General features: G+C 43.7%; 1 protein-coding gene across 1 annotated transcript; it reads right to left on the reverse strand.

Annotated features, from left to right (window-relative positions):
• Positions 1–11,079: 11,079 nt before the first annotated feature.
• Positions 11,080–12,593, reverse strand: LOC139362709 (uncharacterized). The gene is made up of 2 exons (XM_071094345.1): positions 12,061–12,593; positions 11,080–11,944 (listed from the first exon to the last, which is right to left on the reverse strand). Exons 1-2 carry the CDS (start codon positions 12,371–12,373, stop codon positions 11,499–11,501), a joined length of 759 nt encoding a protein of 252 aa, XP_070950446.1. The 5' UTR covers positions 12,374–12,593; the 3' UTR covers positions 11,080–11,498.
• Between the last annotated feature and the right edge of the window lie 6,823 nt (positions 12,594–19,416).

Consider the following 19,416-nt stretch of genomic DNA (forward strand, 5'->3'; position numbering starts at 1 on the left):
CACGCCACCTTCTTTCCTATCTGCAGCTGTTTTGGCATCATCTTTTGACATGTGGACAAGTCTAGCTTCCATGAGTCTTGGGAGACAGGGATAGATGTTGAAGCTGGAGGCTGGAAGGGAGTCTGGTGATGTTGTTTTGATAGAACCATTTGCTCAGACCCAGGAGACGGGTGTCCTATCCTTAGAAATTCTTGCTCCAAGAACTTAGAGGAACATTCAGAGGAGGAAAAAGAAAAAAGAAAACCCTTTCTAGCTTAAGTCTTTCATCATTTAGAGTCAGGGGAATGGCGCTGCAGGTATTCTTTGGTCTGATAAGTAGATTTCCCTTGGTAATTACTCTCTTTGCAAGATCCCTCGAGGAAGCCCTGATTTGTCAGGCTCACTGCCCAGGTCTCAGGAAGTCATTTCATGGCAGGATTGAGCTGGAGCAGAGACCCAGTGTCCAGAGCCTCTCTTATTCCTCTCAGGAAGGGGTCCTCCCCCGGCATCTGCTTGTGAGCGCTCCTCTTTCCCATCTCCCCCTTTCTCATCCCATGCAGGGTCACATGCAACAAATCTGGCAGTCTAGGCTCTTTGCTAGAACAAAAGCACCTGCACAGCAAGGCAAATGAACAGTCTGTATTTAACCTCTCACATTTCAGCATTAACACAGCTTCTGCAGACCATATTTTCCCCTGTTGTAAATAAACCCAACATTTCTTTTAACTGTCTCCCATGCAGAGAATTCTCTGTCCTTCCTCTGAGTTTCCTTAATCTCAGTAGAGTCACAGCTCCTCCTTGTGGTAAAAGGTCAAACGTGTGAAGACTCTGTCCCATGGTGGACCAAAGGCAGAAGTGGGGTAGAGCTCTTAGAAATGGAGATATGTGGCCGGGTGCGGTGGTTCATGCCTGTAATCCCAACACTTTGGGAGGCCAAGGTGAGCAGATGATGAGATCAAAACGCCGAGATCATCCCGGCCAAGATGGTGAAACCCCTTGTCTACCAAAAATACAAAAATTAGCTGGGTGTGGTGGCGCATGCCTGTAATCTCAGCTACTCCAGAGGCTGAGGGAAGAGAATCACTTGAACCCGGGAGGTGGAGGTTGCAGTGCGCCAAGATCGCCCCATTGCACTGCAGCCTAGGTGACACAAGAAAGACTCGGTCTCAAAAAAAAAAAAAAAAAACAAAAACAAAAAGAAGACAGAGAGGTTCACTTCTTCCTTTCTTCAAGAGGCTTCTACCTAAAATACAAACATACAAAATTGCACCTCACCTTTGACAAATATAAAAACTGGCTTTCGGAGTTAATAGACTAAGTTTTGCAGAACAACATTCCCACCAAAAACAACTAGAAAAACTTAATAAAATATAAAAATAAATGTTTGAAGACACTTGGAGCCACTGAGGAATTCAGAACTTAAGGGATTGGGATCTCAACGAGAAAAAAGAGATCTAACAGACCACTTTTGCCTCTAAGTCATTTGCCAATTGTATATCATTGGCTAAGTGGCTGAGGAAAAAAGGGAAGACAGAGTGTAGCAGGCTTTGAGGAGCATCCACCACCTTTCTGATCTGGAGAACATTTATGTTCAGTGACTACTGAATAGGAGAGGAGCCTGGCAAAGGCCCCAGGCCTTGGTGCTGGGGGCAGAAGCAGGGATTGACTGAAAAAGAGCACAAAGGAACTATCTGGGTGGGGAGGATGAAATGTTTTACAGCTGGATCAAGGTGATTGTTGCACAACTCCACAAATTTATCAAAATTCGTTGAATTGCATACTTACAATAGCAAATATTATGTTATGCAATTAACACTTTGATTAAGCTGTTAAACTCCAGACATCTAGTTGGAACTTAAATGGCTAAGACCGAAGGCGAGCAGCCGTGAGGCAGGCTGAAGCTCAGCTCTGATCCAGCTCAGTCATAAGCTCAATTAAGGTGATCTGCCCCTGCTACAATTCCCAGCAGAAGCAAAAGTGAATCATTTGAGGAAGATGAAATCATTCAGAGCCTCAGATTATCTCTATAGTTTTTATATACAATATCTAGCATTCGAATAAATTACTAGTTGTGTGAGAAAACAAAATCACATGTCCAGAAACCAAACAGAGAAAACAGAAAAAAGAAACAGACCCAAACAGATTCAGACGTTAAAGTTATCCAAAACTGGCTTTAAAATGATGAATGTTAATATAGTCAACAAAGTAAATGACAAAATGTAGAATTTTAGCAGACAACTGGAAATTGTAGTAAGATTTAAGTGGAAATTCCAGAACTGAAATATACAAAATACCTAAAATTTAGAATTCAGTAGATATGTTTAAAAGACAAATAGTTTCTTAAATGAAACTCAAGAAGTTAATCTGGCTGCCTCATGTTAAGTTGAAAGTGACAAATTCATTCCTGCCTCTGCCTCTAGATGCCTCTTGACTTTTGCTGCTGAATTCTGTTCCTGCACTGCCTGACTTTATTCTGGCGATTCTCATGCTAATCTAGACCTCTGTTGACCTTGAAATGGTGTGAAATGGTGTCCCAATATTAGACTCCATGTTTTCTACTCTCTTAACTTGTTATTTTGTGAGCTAGCGTCATTAGCCCAAATGCATCACGCCAGGTTGACAGGGTCATCAGATTGTTCTGCTCTTGACCACATGCTGAGCAAGACTCATTGATATTGAGGCCCTTGTACGAAGCCCCTTCTCTTTCTGAAGGTTCCCATGGGGACCCTCTATATTCTCATGGAAATACCTGAACTCCCACTCAGTAATCATCTTGCAATTCTTTGGGTCAAAATATGTTTTCCTAAACAACTAAAACAAAAAAAAAATTCTAATAAAAATGGCAAAATGGGAATAAAGAAAAGATATTGGTTATGTGGTCGTGTACAATTGTCCTATACTCAGAGTCCACAGTCACACCTTCTAGTATCTGTAAAAGTTCTTCAAATCCTACAGTATCTGGCCATTTCTGCCCAAGATATCTTTGGGAATTTAATTTCAGATATCTGTCTATTTGGAGATGGCTGCAAGAACAAACCCAACCAGATACTTCCTTTTCTTAGACAGGAAGTGGGAGCTGGCGGCTGGGAGGGAGACAGATCTATGAGGGTTTTTGAACAGGCTGGAGGTGTCTTTGCAAGGCTGTGGCTTCACTGCTGGCACAGAAGTACATGGCTGAGTCCTCCAGCATTGTGGACTGGATCTTCAGAGTGAAATTTGATCCATCAGGCCTTTCAACTGAGAATCGATCATCGAACATTTCAGACTTGTCTGAGATCTTATCATTATAGAAGTAAACCAGAAACTCGACTTTCTGCCCCAAGATTTGTCTGTACCAATAGAAGTAGAAATGATTAGAGATGGGGACACACCGCAAGATCACTTCCTGTCCCATCTGTGTGACCTGATGGCTGGGAGTCTGGGTGACTGCAGGTTCTGTGTGTCCTGTGGGAAAAGAAAGAAGATTAAGAGAATGGTTTAGAACTGTCTTAGGTAAGTTCAAAGCAAGAATTTCCTAGAGTCCTAAGCATCGACCTGCTTTCAAGAGACTAAAAATTGCCCAGCATAGGAGCCAAGTATCCATGGCAGGATCACAGCAGGAATGAGGCCTCCCCTAGCTCAGGCATCTGGTCCTGTGGAGGAAAGGAGTGGCATTTTGAGCTCCCATGGCCCCACAGGCAAGGTCTGGCAGAATTACTGTTGTCTCTGGCAGCACCCACCGTCCCTGGAGCGCCCTCTATAGGAGAGAGGAGGGATCCTTTGTGTTGGTGCAGAAACCTGACAGTGCAGGGCTCTGCTCAGCCCTGGGGTCTGATGGTGTGTGCAGGACTGAGGGCCGTTACTAAGAGCAGTGCTGGAAAATATGGGGCTCAGCAAGGTAACCCTGAGTACAAAGTCCGGCTCAGAAAACCCAGGAAGTCTTCTTGTCTTATTACCTGCTGTGAGTAACAATTCAGGTGCAACAGACTCTACCACTGATAATGGATGCCAAGAAAACGCGGTATTGGGATTAAAAAGACAGAATGAAAAGAATAAGTGTGAAAGTTTTAAATCCTGAGAGGAAGAGAGAAACCAACAAGAAGTTGAAACTGCACATGCTCCTGAGAGAGTGAACTAGAGAACAATGATCCAAACCCCATGGGGAACTACTGTCCTCAGAGTCAGGCACTGATACAGCCACCTAAGGAGGGGACAGGGGGAAAAAAAAGAAAGAAAAAGAAAGAAAGAAAAAAAAAAAGAAAAGTTCTGACCTGCCGCGGTGCCTCACACTTGTAATCCTAGCACTTTGGGAGGCTGAGGTGAGCAGATCATGAGGTCAAGAGATGGAGAAATATGAGAATATGGTGAAATCCCATCTCTGCTAACAATACAAACATTAGCCAGTTGTGGTGGCAGTGCCTGTAGTCCCAGCTACCCGGGAGGCTGAGGCAGGAGAATCGCTTGAACCCAGAAGGCGGAGGTTGCAGTGAGCTGAGATCACCTGCCCCACTGCATTCCAGCCTGGTGACAGAGTGAAACTCCGTCTCAAAAACCATACCAAACAAACAAACAAACAAAAAACAAAGAAACAAACAAAAACAATAGAAAAGGTCTGAGCACATTTGGAGCTGGGATGAGGGCTGTGATTCAGGGTCTAACTTGGGTGGAAAGAAAAGTCAAAAAAGCTTCATATTGGAAGGTGGATTGGTGTGGCCAGAGTATTAAATGCTTCACACAAGATTTCCCAGAGGCACAAACCAACTGGAAGATACTTGGAACAACTTAAACTTGACATCATCGGTCTTCCATTCAAGTTCAGGCACAGTCTTGTTCAAGACAAACTCAGGCCACAGGCTGCTGGTGTCAGGGCAATGCAGCATTGTTATATCCAATAAATGACAGTATTATGGTCTGAGATTTCTGCCGAGGTCCTACGGAATGCTGAACCAAGTGTTGAGGCTCTGCTGGACGCGTTGCCCCCACAGGTTCCTGTCGCACAGGGAGGCGATGACTCTGCAGGGCTGTGTCTTGGCTGCTGTGTCTTCTGGCTGCAGCGCGACCACATGAAGGCATAAGCGAGAGCTGTCAGGGCATTCAGGTGTAGAGTGATTTGGCACAGTCTCGTTTTCAATAATTCCTTATAGTTGCAGTAAAACCTGAACTCCAGGGATTTCTTAGCTTTCTCTCTGTGCCAATACAAAGAATCATGTCCCAGATGTTGCTCATATTTCAGTGTCCTTTTACTCCCCATTCCTGTGACCAGGTATTTTGGTGTCTGGGTAATTCCAGTATCTGTGGGGCCTGTGAAAGTAGGAAGTAAATTCAGACTAAGCCCAGGACAGAGTCTTCTGGGGCAGTTCCATGAAAAAAGCCAAATATCGAAAGACACAAATGTCCCACCTGTGCCCAGGATTCACCTGAGAAAAAGGATGACACCACAGTGGAGCCTGCGCACACCGCAGGGTCACATGGAGCGGGAAGGGGGGACCCTGAGTCTCCCTGCTTGGCATTCTGGTCCTCTGGGTGTGCTTCCCTGGCCCTGAGACAGGGGCTGCTTGGGAAAGTCTGCTCCTGTTGGTGTCACTCTTAGTGTCTACAGCTCACACTTCCTCTTTCCCTTCCAAGCTTTGTGCCGCCACCTCAAGAGGTGGGTATAAACTAGCTTGTCAGGGCCAGGTGTGCAGGGAAGGTTCCTCAGATAGTTGCTTTTTTCTTAGCAACTAACTGCCTGCCCTCCTCACAATGAATGACTGGGTCTCCCCTTCCTCTTTCTACTTGTGGCTCCCCTCCTCCCTAACACACAGACTCCTTACCTTTGCGCAGATGCCTTCCCCATTCTTGTCTTAGACCCAGGATGAGCACACTCCGGCTCCACTCCCTCATCTCGGTGAATTCCAGGAGGCCACCTCGCCTGGCTCAGTGGAGCCCTTCCCTGGAGCCAGCTGTGCATCATTTTAAGACCCAGTAATGTAATGCCAAGTAGGGAGGGAGCATCCTTCAGCGGGTGCTGAGGGGGCGCGAGAGGAATAATCTGCGAACTCTACACCCAGGGAGCATCTCACCTACTTAGGATGCCGGACCTGAACACAGACTAGAATAACAGAAGGCCCTAAGGGCATGAGCAGAGGGACTGCAGAGACAATGCTACGCAGGTCCAGGTGGAATGGATTCAGTGTCTTCATGTTGTCCACACATGATCTCTCAACTAGCATAAGGAGAAAATTCTGATGCCAGAGCATTTGATTCCTTCCTTAGTCCTTTCCTCCCTCCTGCCTCTCTTCTCCTCCCTCCACTTGACTCAGGAATGTCCCTAAAGTCACAGCTCCTCCTGGAGGTGAAAGTGGCACATGGCCTTCGTCTCAGCCATCTGCCCACAGTCCTCCAGATACAGCATTGGGAGCATAGATACACAAAGGGATTCCACAGGGGAACGCACAAAGCAAGAAGGCATTTGAAACACCAAAGTAAAGCCTTAGCAACTCTAACTCCCATCTACTGGTGAAATGCCTCCAACAGCCTCCACAAATACACTTAAGTAATAAAAAATAAATATGATCCAATAGGTATTTATGGAACACATAACTATATGGCAGGCACTGTTTGAGAACCAGGAATAGAGCAGTGAATAAAACCAACTCTCATGGGCACATGGCCATTTTAACTTGTTCAAGAAGCTTTTGTGAATAATGTTCTCATCCTCTAAGTGCTTCAGAGATTCCAGGAGCTGATAAGACATGTTTGACATGTTTACAGATAACATCTAATTTGGAAAGTTTTACAGGGTATGCTTTAGGAAAGTTAAAGTAATTGGTGTTTAGGTGCCTAAATCATTTCATATACTGACCTTCTCATTTCCTCATCCTTGACATCTGGTTGTAGGGAGAGGCTGAAATAATTTTCCCCAACTGTCTACCCAGCTCTGAAACAATGTAAGCCAAGCAGGGTAGACTTCATTAGGCTGCTGTGCCAGAAGCTTACATGCTTCACGGCCCCTATCAAAATACTTTACAGAGTACAGGTGCTTAATATATGTTTGCTTAATTGCTCAATGGATAGATGGGTAGAATGGAAAACAGTAAATTCCACAGGTAAAAGGTAGGTCTAAGCACTTAAAAATTGTGTTTCTAATGTGCTATGGTTGGCATTGGTATATTTGTATCTGTAAATCTGCAGAAATCAGGTCATAGTCTCAGTATGTAAGGCTGGAATGTAACTGATAAAAATAATTTTTATTTCAAAGGTTTTATTAATAAATGATAATTTTTCAATGTTGATGATGCATTGTCCAAAGGAGATATGGAAATAGAGGGGGTGTTACTTCTTAAATTCTCCTTCCTGTCAGGGTCCCCATCATTCTTTGAGCATTTCCTTACTTTATGGCACAAGGGGTTCTAGGCTTTTCCTGCCTGTCTTGGTATCTACTATTTGTCCAAAAGTCCTGTTTCCTTCTCATGGACAATGGTATTTAGAAAACAGAATATGGACACTAGATGTTTTGGGGTGAACTACCCTTAGGCATCACAGTGGACAGAGCTGTACATATACATGTATTTTCACAGTATACATATATTTACAAGTATCTTTAATTCCTCTTTAGACATATTAAGAAGCGATGAGTTCACACTAGTTCCCTTCCAATATTATTAGGTTTATTGTTGTGTTCCACTGTTCTCTCTTTCCACATTTGCAACTCCCTTATCCAACACTGAGAAGCCTGATTCTGTTAACCTTACAGATTTACATATTTGATCAGTCCCTTTGCTTGTAACTACGTGTATGCTATGGCTGTCACCACCACTCCCTTGTAAATGGCCTCATCCCTCCATTCAAGTTCTGACTTCCTGTGCCAGGGAGACCACCTAGGAGAGTTGAAACTCTCCTCACCTCAGTCCAATTTGTGACATACCACACAAGGGATACCTTGCTCTACGCAGTGTCCTTTGCAATTTGCCGGGGCTTCCACAATCTGCAGGAGGCTGTTTTCCACACCCCATTTGGACTCCACCCCACTTTTGGGGAGACACTTTCCACATGCTGCATGGTCTCTATCTCCTTCCAACAGACCTCCCTTCTATGCAGACACAAAGAAATGCACATTATTCTTCTGTATTCATGTCACTGTGTGTTTATTGCATAACTTGAGGCACCTGACATGGGCGATGAGCAGGGAAGGCCTCAGGACCTTTTAGGAAGATCTTCTTAGTGTACAGGGTAATGGTTGTTGCTAATGAGTTTGTTTGTAGTTGATTTGTCTGGGCTTCCCTGAGCCCTGTGTAGTTCTATGATTCTTCACCTCGTTTTTCAGGGAGGAATGCTAATTTTGTGGTTCTAAAAATCCTAGGGTTTTCCTTCCATACTAACACATGTTGATGTAAGTACTTGTCTCCCTTACTCAATTGGATCTTCTTAAGGTCACCGGCTGTATCTTAATCACTTTCTTTTTTCTCCTTCCTCATGCAACCACCCACCTTACGTGCCAGCGTTTGCAGAACACCTTAAAGGTGCAACAGCAGCTGCTCCAGATAGCCCACCACATGCCTCTTTCCATTCTCTCCCTTGAAAGTGGGAGCTGGGGGTCCCCTTCCAATATTTTCAGGTGTACAGGCATTCTAATCACCTCTCATTCATCTTGCTAGGACCAAAGGCTTGAGAACCACAACCAGATGTTTTCTTCTCAGCATTCGAAGGCCTGTCTGAAGACTTGGTTCAAGGACTGATCCTATGCTCTGTTCTGGTTACTGAACACCCATTGACCACAGATATATAGAAGGACCCTGATTGCAATGGGTACCACGTGAAAGGGGAAAATAAGTCAATACAAATGAAAAAAACTCATAGGACATACATCCTTGTTTTCAGTGTGTGTCAATATTCTAGATGGTAAGACTGAGCCAACATTGAGATGACACAGCTTTTTAAAATCATGGATGATATTTGACTGATCATTAAGTAATGTGGCACAAACTATTCTCATCAGCATTCAAAGACTATGTAGAAAACCAGTTATCAGTTGGGAATTGATGCAATAACAGAAGGTTTTTTGAAGGAGAAGACTTCAAGGCAGATCTTAGAGCAATCCACCTAGTCCATTCCAACTATTTTTTTCTAAGAAACTATTTCTGCTGGATTATCTAGAAAGAAGCCAGCATCAACTTTGACTACTAGTACCGGGCATGCTATGCCCCAGGAATGGGGAGACACTTTTGAGATTTCCTTTCACAATGTGTAGCTGCTACCTAAAGAGAAAAATGTATATTAGTTGGGCTAGGGTTTTCACTTATCCGACTCATCTTTAACTATTTTAGAACCTACAATCTTCTTTGGGCTTTGTTGACTACTTACCTTCTTATTATGCCTCTCCTGATCCTATGTCCACAAGGTATAGGACCAAGAGCAAAAGATTCAAAGCTCTAAGGAGACGATTTTCTGGCTCGACAGAAGGAAGAATTTTCCAGAAGGTACTGTGGTCTCCTGTCCAGAATAGAGGCTGGGTGACTGTTGGTGAAGATGTTTTAGACAAGGCTTAAGTGCCCAATGCAGCAAAGAAGAAGTTTAGCATTTACTCTAGGCCAGACACAGTGTCATAAGCTGGGGATTTTAACATACAATATTTTCTTCAGAAGCTCATAATCCAGTTGAAGAAATGGATAAGGAAATCAAATCCTGCAACAAAATTGAAAAGTTATAGCAACATACACAGCATCTTAAAAGGGTACCAAAAAGGAATAGAACTGGTTTGCCTCTAATAAATTGGGGTGTTATAAGGGTGGAGTTAGGGGAGGGCATTGAGAATAATGAGAATAAAGTGGCAAAAGTAATCCTTCAAGTGTCAGTCTGGAGAGGAAATCCAGTGGGGAGCTGAGATCTGAAACCGACAAGGAGACTTCCAGCCAAGGGAAGGAGAGTGGGTGAGTTAGGAAGCTTCCAGACCATGGTCCATGGGCTCTGCAGCAAGGGGAGCAGACAGAGGCACGTTTGCTGCCTGAAGGGTTCAGAGAAGGTGTCTATGCACATTTGGAGCTTTGATCAGAGCTAGAATCCACAGTCTAGCTTTGAGTGTTAAAAGGAGAAATTAAGGAATGGACAAGCAGGAATAGAGAATAATAGAAGTGGTGAAAATAGATACATATTTCTCAAACCCATTTCCCAAAGGGTGAGTCTCCTACTGTCTTCTCCAGTTGGCTTCTGAACTGGGTCCCTTGTCTGGAAATTCCTTCTCTGATTTCCCAATGCTCAGTGCTGCTTGACTCAGCATGACAAAAACCTATAACGAAGGGAACCCTTGGTCTCAAAGAAGAGTCATGGAAACCACTGAGCACAAAGTGTCAGGAGAACTCAGCTCCTCACAGGACGGTGTCTGGCTCAGTGCAGGGTGTGACTCTGTGATGATACAAGTGATTGCTTGGAGGGTTCTTATGTAACCTTAAGCTAAACAATCTTTTTACAGGATGCTTGCTTTATTTCATGATTTCTTTTTTTCCTTCTTTTTTCTTTACTTTTTATTTTTTTTGAGATGGAATCTCGCTCTGTTGTCCAGGCTGGAGTTCAGTGGCGCAATCTTGGCTCACTACAACCTCCACATCCTAGGCTCAAGCGATTCTCCTGCCTCAGGTTCCTGAGTAGCTGGAAAGGCATGCACTAGCAATGCTGCCCACATGCTGGGGCTCCCTAAAAGGGAGGACAAAGTTGAAATAGACCCTAGCTAATCATATATTCAACCCTCCCAGAATAAAACCCAATACTATTTCCAAGAAATAACATAAACCAGAGCCTCAAGCCTATGTTGTCCACAATGCTTCACATAAACTCTTTCTAATCTTTCATGTAGGATATTTAGAAGTCTCCTAATTCTTCATGCCACCCAAAAATCTATCTCTTTTCTGATCCATACTACTACCAGTGTTCCTGTACCAAAATACCAGTTTCGTCATGTTGATTCACTTGGAGTAGGACCAATGGCTCACCACTGCCTAGAGATTTGTGTCCAAAGTCCTTTCAGGTCTCCCGATATCCCCAGTCATCTGACTATTGCCTACTCTTGAGGAGAATTCAAGATGACCTTCATCAGAATTGGGAGAGACGCTTGCTAGTCACCCTTCTTGAAGAGACGGAGCCTACAATGCACAAGGCTGCCTCCACTAGCTTCTCCTCAACACTTTCCAGTTTACCTATTGCCATGGAATTTCATGCCTCTCCAAATATTTTTCTGTTAAATAAAGTACTTACTGATCATCAGAATTGTCTCTTGATCTTAGAAATATTTCCTTCCCCCTCCTTTATGCTTGTGCTCATCAACAATTTTTAGCAATCATGTGTTTTTGATCATAATGTTATATAAAATATGAACCCATGTGTGCAGCACAGAAAGACAAGAAATGGTTTCCTCCACCAGTTCAGATCTTCAGTGCATGGGACAGGCTCCGTTTTTGTTTGTGGAACCCTAATACTTCAGTGGCTTTGTTGTGAAACCCTGCTCCAGCTGAGAAACAATTCCGTGAGACTTTGTGCGCATAATATAGAGGACTTCTCCACTGGGTGCACTAGCCGTCTGTACTACAGACTGAAACTCCATCAGAGGCCATCAGACAGTGGAGACTGGAGCCTTGGGTGCAGGTGCACACACTGGCCCACAGCTTCCTGGCTGAGCTGGGAGGTTTGTGCACAGGAATGCGGTGACTCTGCAGGGCTGTGCCTTGGCTGCTGGCACAGAAATATACAGCAGAGTCACCAAGCTCCAGGGGCTTGATGTGAAGAATTAAACGAGCTTTGTCTGGAGAGTCAGGTGAGAAGCGATTTGAAACTGTTTCATTTATAAAGAGCTTCTTGTTATTGTAGCTAAACATTATCTTCAGCAATTTCTTAGAGTCCTGCTTATACCAATACATAGTATCATGACCCAGATTTTGTTCACATTTAAGGTACTCCTCCTTTCCTGTCTGTGTGACCAGGTATTTTGGAATCTGGGAAACAGCTGTGTCCAAGGAACCTGCAAAGGAAAGAAGTAGAATTCAGGCAAATCCCAGGAGATAGCCTGCTGTTGTTGTCATGGTGAAAAGACTTAGGGACTCCAACAGGATCATGTCACCTGGGCCCAGGACTCACCTGCTTGGAGGAGGCAGAGGGTCACACAGCAGAGGAGCCTGCAGCCCATGGCAGAGTCAGGCAGACCAGGCAAGGCCCGGGGCAGGATTCTGGTGTGCAGTGGTGAGAAGTCTAGGCTGTGCTTTCCACTGCCGCTGAGAGGGGCTGCGCCAGTGAGGTCACAGCCTGTAATCATTTCCCCATTCCCAGGCTCTCCTCTAGCATGGCTCCTCCTTTTCATGCCCTGCACTTGCTGCTTTAAAAGTTTTTGAAATTTCTGGGAAAAGTTGAGAGGGTTGAATTGTGGCCTCCAGGATGTGTCTCTGACAGTCATTCCTGTGCCATCAGCCCCCTCCCTCCCTGCTTCTTACCCGGGATTGACCACCCCCTTCCTCTCCCTTTCATGCCCTTCCCTCAGAGTCAGGCTGCTGTTCCTCTCTGGATCCTTTTCTTCCCCTTCACAATAATACAGGACATTGTTTTGCTCTCTTGAATCTTTGCAAAGATTAATTCTGATTAACGGTCAGTGGTTCCCTTTTTTCAGGAAAGACTGGCCTAAGATTTCACCTGAGTACCAGCTACAGTCACCTAACCCACATGACTGTGATGCTAGTTCAGAGAAAACCTTGTTGAAGGGTCATTGTTGGGAGTGAACTGCAGCCCTACTCCCTCTGATGTCCTTATCTGTCCAAGGGGTAGATCTATGAGGAAACAGGAGGATGCTGGACAATATGCAGTTACTGTGTGCTGTGACTGAATGGCAATAAAGGTAAACAACAGGGTTGTTGCGGAAAACAAATGCAGGTGACGGTACTGCTCTTGAGTTGTCTGCAGATAATCCTCCTTGTTAGTACAAAGTTTGTAACTCAAGCTTATAGCAGAGTTTCTCAATTTCAGCCCGAGTGCCATGTTGGATCAGGTGATTGTTGGTTGTGGAGGGCCGTCCTGTTCAGCTAGGATGCTTAGCGGCATCCTTGGGCCCTACCCACCTGACGCCAATGTGACAACACAACATGCCTTTGTGTTTTCTGGATTATCCCCTGTTGAGGACCCCGTCCCCTTTATTCTTGCCCATGGTACTCCCCTCCTCTGCCAGCCATCAAACACCCAACCTTGGGGGTGTGGCAGGGCCGCAGCTCCTCCTGCTCTGGTCAGCAAGGTCCAGCACTCAGATCTCAATGCCTCTGTCAGTGACCCCAGGGCAGGAACCTCCAGGAGGAAAACCAGGGACCAGCACAGCCAGAATGGCATTTCACACACACATACACACACACACTTTGGTAGTGTTGTCATCTACAGGTGAATCCCCTGCAAACACAGACCCTGATGGTTCATTTGTGATTTACTAAACACAGAACTTGAACTAAACAAAAGAAAAATGACCACCATCCTTCTTGGAACGTCAAGGATGCTTTATTTGTTTATAGTCATTGAATGTCTACTTAGTGCCAAGCATGAGTAAACTATATTCTCACTCTCATGATGCTTATAATCCAATAGAGCAAAAACACATTCACACATTACCTGTAGACTAAGAATATGAAATGCATGTTACATGGTGGCCAGCAATATAGTTACTGCTTGCATTTAAATACTTTTTTAAAAGCATCCCATTTCCTGATCTATGAAACAGTGGGCAGAAGTAAATAATTTTCAACATTCTGTCTAGTTCTACAATTCTGTGAACAGAAGCAGGTACCCCGCTAGATGTGGGTCTTATTCAGTACTTACCTCATTGCACCACACAGCTGACATGGGAAGCTTTTCTAATGAGGAAAGGAAGGAAGGGAGGGAAGATAATGAAATGACAAGAGGCTGTATACAACGGTGATGATGATAACTATATAAAGATGTAACCACTCTTAAAGAGTAGACTTTAAATAAATATGTATCTCAGTATTTTACGCAAGAGTTTTTACCAAATCAGATGGACAGCATCTGGGAGAGTCACTGGAATGAAAATGATAGAAAGAAACTAGCCTCACATGAGGCAATGTTAGTTCTGGGTGTTGTTTTGTTTTGTGTTTTACAGGAGACATGAAAAGCAAAAGTGTTTTATTGCCCTTCAAGAATTGTCTAGGCCGGGCACAGTGGTTCATGCCTGTAATCCCAGCACTTTGGGAGGCTGAGGGGGGCGGATCACTAGGTCAGGAGATCGAGACCATCCTGGCTAACATGGGGAAACCCCGTCTCTACTAAAAATACAAAAAAATTAGCCGGGCATGGTGTCTGGAGCCTGTAGTCCCAGCTATTCAGGAGGCTGAGGCAGGAGAAGGCGTGAACCCAGTAGGCGGAGCTTGCAGTGAGCCAAGATTGTGACACTGCGCTCCAGTCTGTACGACAGAGCGAGATTCAGTCTCAACGGAAAAAAAAAAAAAAAAAAAAAAAAAAAAAGGAATTGTCCAAAGGATAAAAAGGAACAAATAAATTGATCAGGTATGTATTTTCTGACAGGGCCCACTATGCTGCAGAAGGGGAAAAAAGCTACAGAAAGGAGAGAGGATAGACGCTTATATCCCTGGGAAGAGCCAGGCTTCCAACAAGAAAGTCAAAGAAGGAACAAAATATAATAACTTTATCATGGATATAACTTAATCCACAAAAAGGCAGAGAGTTGTAGGGACAAAGGGAATGAGACAGAAGGCTGCAGAAGAACCAGAACACGTCGAACTGAATGATACCACGATGCATATTTTGAACATGGGTCATATTTTTGGCTGCCCTATAGTTAAACCTCGTCTTATATTTGGGCAATTCCCCCAAAGTTTGTGTCTTAGCGAGAAAGGCAAGTGTGTTGATATGTTTACAAACAAAATCTTCCACCCTTCTAGAATCAAAATCTCCATCTCCGCCTCTTCTTTTTACACTCCTCATGAGGAAACCACTCTACCTGGCAGAGCTGTCTCCCTCCTCCAGCTCCCCAAGAACTCACAGGAAAACCATGCTGTCTGCTCTGGTGGAATAGAACAGACAATCTCTTGTGCCCAATTATGTCATATTTAGTTTCCTGAGCAGAATCTTATGTCGATTTCATGTCATCTGATTCTGTCTCTCTCTTCACTGATGCTCATCACTGGGTTTCCAGGTCTGCAATGGGACCAGGGCCATGGTTTCACTTCCATTCGACCCAGCTGGCTGCTTGTTACTGGAGACAATGATCCTGATTTAAAAAATTCTTTCAAGCTGACAAAAACATACAAAAGTCAACATGCATCTCAGCTCATGGGATCATATCTCTGCAGGTCAACCAGCAGCTGCCAGTTTTCCAAATGAAATTCAGACCAAAGCCAGATAAGACATCCTGTCACAGGCCATGTGTCCCTCACCTTTGCGAAGCGTCAGTTCATGCTATTTGCCTGTTGAGTTATTAAAATCGCTTGTCCACTTAAAATATTTGCATTTATTATTTCTAATATTATATGGATCACAAATGTTTAATCTGTAGTCCTTTGTTAGCAACAATTAACACAAATTAAATGCAATGCCATGATGGATAGAGATTGTTTATTAACAATGAGAAATGATTATACGTCATCTTACTTTTGTTACTGAGAAGAAGTTCTAGATTTTTTGTGAGGGTAGGAGTTTGAAAAGCCCAAGGGGACCCTGACTCTCCAACTCTTATGGTAGTCACCTTAAATATTTAATATTGAGCTTAGAAGTGTGTGTTTCGCATAGTCTGCTTTTATAACTTTTAGTACATTTGAAAATGGCTCATACTACAGAAAGCTAAGAAATTTAGAATCTAGCATGTAGAAATGAGTTTCCTACCTTCAATACATTCTTTTCTTCCATTCCAAGATAAATGGCAAAATTAACCTCCACAGCACGGCTAATGGTTTTCCTGTTAAACTGTCTGGCTAGACTTTCACTTCCAGGCAGCGTGCTAGAATATATCTGGTAGAGTATAGAGATACTCTGAAGCTCCATCCTGATGAATAGCTAGAGCCCACATAAAATGTATCTTTGCTGCATTTTTGGATTTCCAAGAAGTGAGGAAAATTTCAACTGCTTTTTGAAAAGGTGAAACGGGAGCCTGTAGTGAAAACAAAATGAAGAGCCTGTTTCAGATGTGCATCCTGGAGGTCTGACCATGCCACCTTCCTTCCCATCTCCAACTGTTTGGCATCATCTTTTGACATCTGGACAAGTCTAGCTTCCGTGGGTCTTGGGAGACAGGGATAGATGTTGAAGCTGGAGGCTGGAAGGGAGTCTGATGATGCTGTTTTGATAGAACCATTTGCTCAGACCCAGGAGACAGGTTTCCTATCCTTAGAAACTCTTGCTCCAAGAACTTAGAGGAACATCCAGAAGAGGAAAAAGAAAAAAAAATACCCTTTCTAGTTTAAGTCTTTCATCACTTAGAGTCAGGGGAATGGTGCTCCAGGTATTCTTTGGTCTGATAAGTAGATTTCCCTTGGTAATTACTCTCTTTGCAATATCCCTCGAGGAAGCCCTGATTTGTCAGGCTCACTGCCCAGATCTCAGGAAGTCATTTCCTGGCAGGATTGAGCTGGAGCAGAGGCCCAGTGTCCAGAGCCTCTCTTATTCCTCTCAGGAAGGGGTCCTCCCCCGGCATCTGCTTGTGAGCGCTCCTCTTTCCCATCTCCCCCTTTCTCATCCCATGCAGGGTCACATGCAACAAATCTGGCAGTCTAGGCTCTTTGCTAGAACAAAAGCACCTGCACAGCAAGGCAAATGAACAGTCTGTATTTAACCTCTCACATTTCAGCATTAACACAGCTTCTGCAGACCACATTTTCACCTGTTGCAAATAAACCCGATATTTCTTTTAACTGTCTTCCATCCAGAGAATACTCTGTCCTTCCTCTGAGTTCCCTTAATCTCAGTAGAGTCACAGCTCCTCCTTGTGGTAAAAGGTCAAACATGTCAACACTGTCCCATGGTGGACCAAAGGCAGCAGGGATGTTGAGGTCTTAGAAATAGAGATATGCAGCCAGGCATGGTGGCTCATGCCTGTAATCCCAACACTTCGGGAGTCCGAGGATGGCAGATCATGAGCTCAAGAGGCCGAGACCATCCTGGCGAACATGGTGAAACCCCGTCTCTATTAAAAATATAAAAATTAGCCGGGTATGGTGGCATGCGCCTGTAATCCCAGCTAGTCTGGAGGCTGAGGCAGGAGAATCACTTGAATACGGGAGGTGGAGGTTGCAGTGTGCCGAGATCGCCCCAATGCACTCCAGCCTGGGCAACATGAGAGAGAATCCATCTCAAAACGGAAAAAAGAAGATAAAAACGGGAAATCAGAGAGGTTCACTCCTTCCTTTCTTCAAGAGGCTTCTACCTAAAATTAAAACATGCAAAATTGTACCTCACCTTTAACAAATGTAAAAACTGGCTTTCAGAGTTAACAGACTGAATTTTTGCAGAACAGCATTCCCACCAAAAACTAGATAAACTTAACAAAATATAAAAATAAATGCTTGAAAGCACTTGGAGCTACTGAGGCAGTAAGAACCTAACGGACTGGGATCTCAAGGAGAAAGGAGAGATCTAACAGACCACTTTTCCCTTTAAGTCATTTGCCAATTTTATATCGCTGCCTAAGTAGCTGAGGGAAAAAAGGGAAGACTGAGAGTGTAGCGGGCTTTGAGGAGCATCCACCACCTTTCTGGTCTGGAGAGCGTTTATGTTCAGTGACTACTGAATCGGAGAGGAGCCTGGCAAAGACCCCAGGCCTTGGTGCTAGGGGCAGAAGCAGGGATTGACTGAAAATGAGCACGAAGGAACTTTCTGGGTGGGGAGGATGAAATGTTTTACAGCTGGATCACGGTGATTGTTGCACAACTCCACAAATTTATCAAAATTCATTGAATTGCACACTCACAATGGGCAAATATTATGTTATGTAATTTACACTTTAATTAAGCTGTTACACTCCAGACATCTAGTTGGAACTTAAATGGCTAAGACCAAAGGCGAGCAGCCATCACGGAGGCTGAAGTCCAGCTCTGATCCAGCTCAGTCACTAGCTCAATTAAGGTGATCTGCCCCTGCTACAATTCCCGGCAGAAGCAAAAGTGAATCATTTGAGGAAGATGAAATCACTCAGAGCCTCAGATTATCTCTATAGTTTTTATATACAATATCCAGCATTCAAATAAATCACTAGTTGTGTGAGAAAACAAAATCACATGCCCAGAAAAGAAACAGAGAAAACAGAAAAAAGAAACAGATCCAAACAGATTCAGATGTTAAAGGTGTCCAAAACTGGCTTTCAAATGTTGGATGTTAATATAGTCAACAAAGTAAATGACAAAATGTAGAATTTTAGCAGACAGCTGGAAATTGTAGTAAGATTTAAGTGGAAATTCTAGAACTGAAATATACAAAATACCTAAAATTTAGAATTCAATAGATATGTTTAAAAGAGCAATAGTTTCTTAAATGAAACTCAAGAAGTTAATCTGGCTGCCTTATGTTAAGTTGAAAGTGACAAATTCATTCCTGCCTCTGCCTCTAGATGCCTCTTGACTTTTGCTGCTGAATTCTGTTCCTGCACTGCCTGGCTTTATTCTGGCGATTCTCATGCTGGTCTAGACCTCTGTTGACCTTGAAATGGTGTAAAATGGTATCCTAATATTAGACTCCATGTTTTCTACTCTCTTAACTTGTTATTTTGTGAGCTAGCATCATTAGACCAAATGTAGCACACCGGGGTGACAGGATCATTAGATAGTTCTGCTCTTGACCACATTCTGAACAAGACCGATTGATATTGAGTTCCTTGTACCAAGCCCCTTCTCCTTCTGAAGATTTCTGTGGCAATCCTCTGTATTCTCATGGGAATACCTGAACTCCCACTCCATAATCATCTCGCTATCCTAGGAGTTAAAATATGTTTTCCTAAAAAACTAAAACAAAAAAATTCTAATGAAGATGCAAAATGGGAATAGGGAGAAGATACAGGTTACTTGGTCGTGTACAATTCTCCCATATTCAGAGCCCACCATCACACTCTGTAGTATCTGTAAACATTCTTCAAATCCTACAGCATCTGGACATTCCTGTCCAACATATCTTTGTTAATTCAATTTCGGATATCTGTTTATTTGGAGACGGCAGCAAGAACAAACCCAACCAGAGACTTCCTTTTCTTAGACAGGAAGTGGGTGCTGGCGGCTGGGAGGGAGGCAGATCTATGAGGGTTTTTGAGCAGGCTGGAGGTGTCTTTGCAAGGCTGTGGCTTCACTGCTGGCACAGAAGTACATGGCTGAGTCCTCCAGCTTTGTGGACTTGATCTTCAGCGTGAAATGTACTCCATCAGACCTTCCAACTGAGAATTGATCTTCAAATATTTCAGACTGCTCTGAGATCTTACCATTATAGAAGGAAACCAGAAACTCGACTTTC

The sequence above is a fragment of the Macaca nemestrina genome, chromosome 4, assembly GCF_043159975.1.
Source record: "Macaca nemestrina isolate mMacNem1 chromosome 4, mMacNem.hap1, whole genome shotgun sequence".
In the NCBI taxonomy this organism is placed as follows: domain Eukaryota; kingdom Metazoa; phylum Chordata; class Mammalia; order Primates; family Cercopithecidae; genus Macaca; species Macaca nemestrina.

Coding starts and splice junctions, on each gene's coding strand:
- LOC139362709 (XM_071094345.1), bottom strand. CDS start 12,373: ATGACTGTCAGAGACACATCCTGGAGGCCACAATTCAACCCTCTCAAC. Junction 11,945..12,060: donor CCTCTGCCTCCTCCAAGCAG/GTGAGTCCTGGG, acceptor TTTCCTTTGCAG/GTTCCTTGGACACAGCTGTT.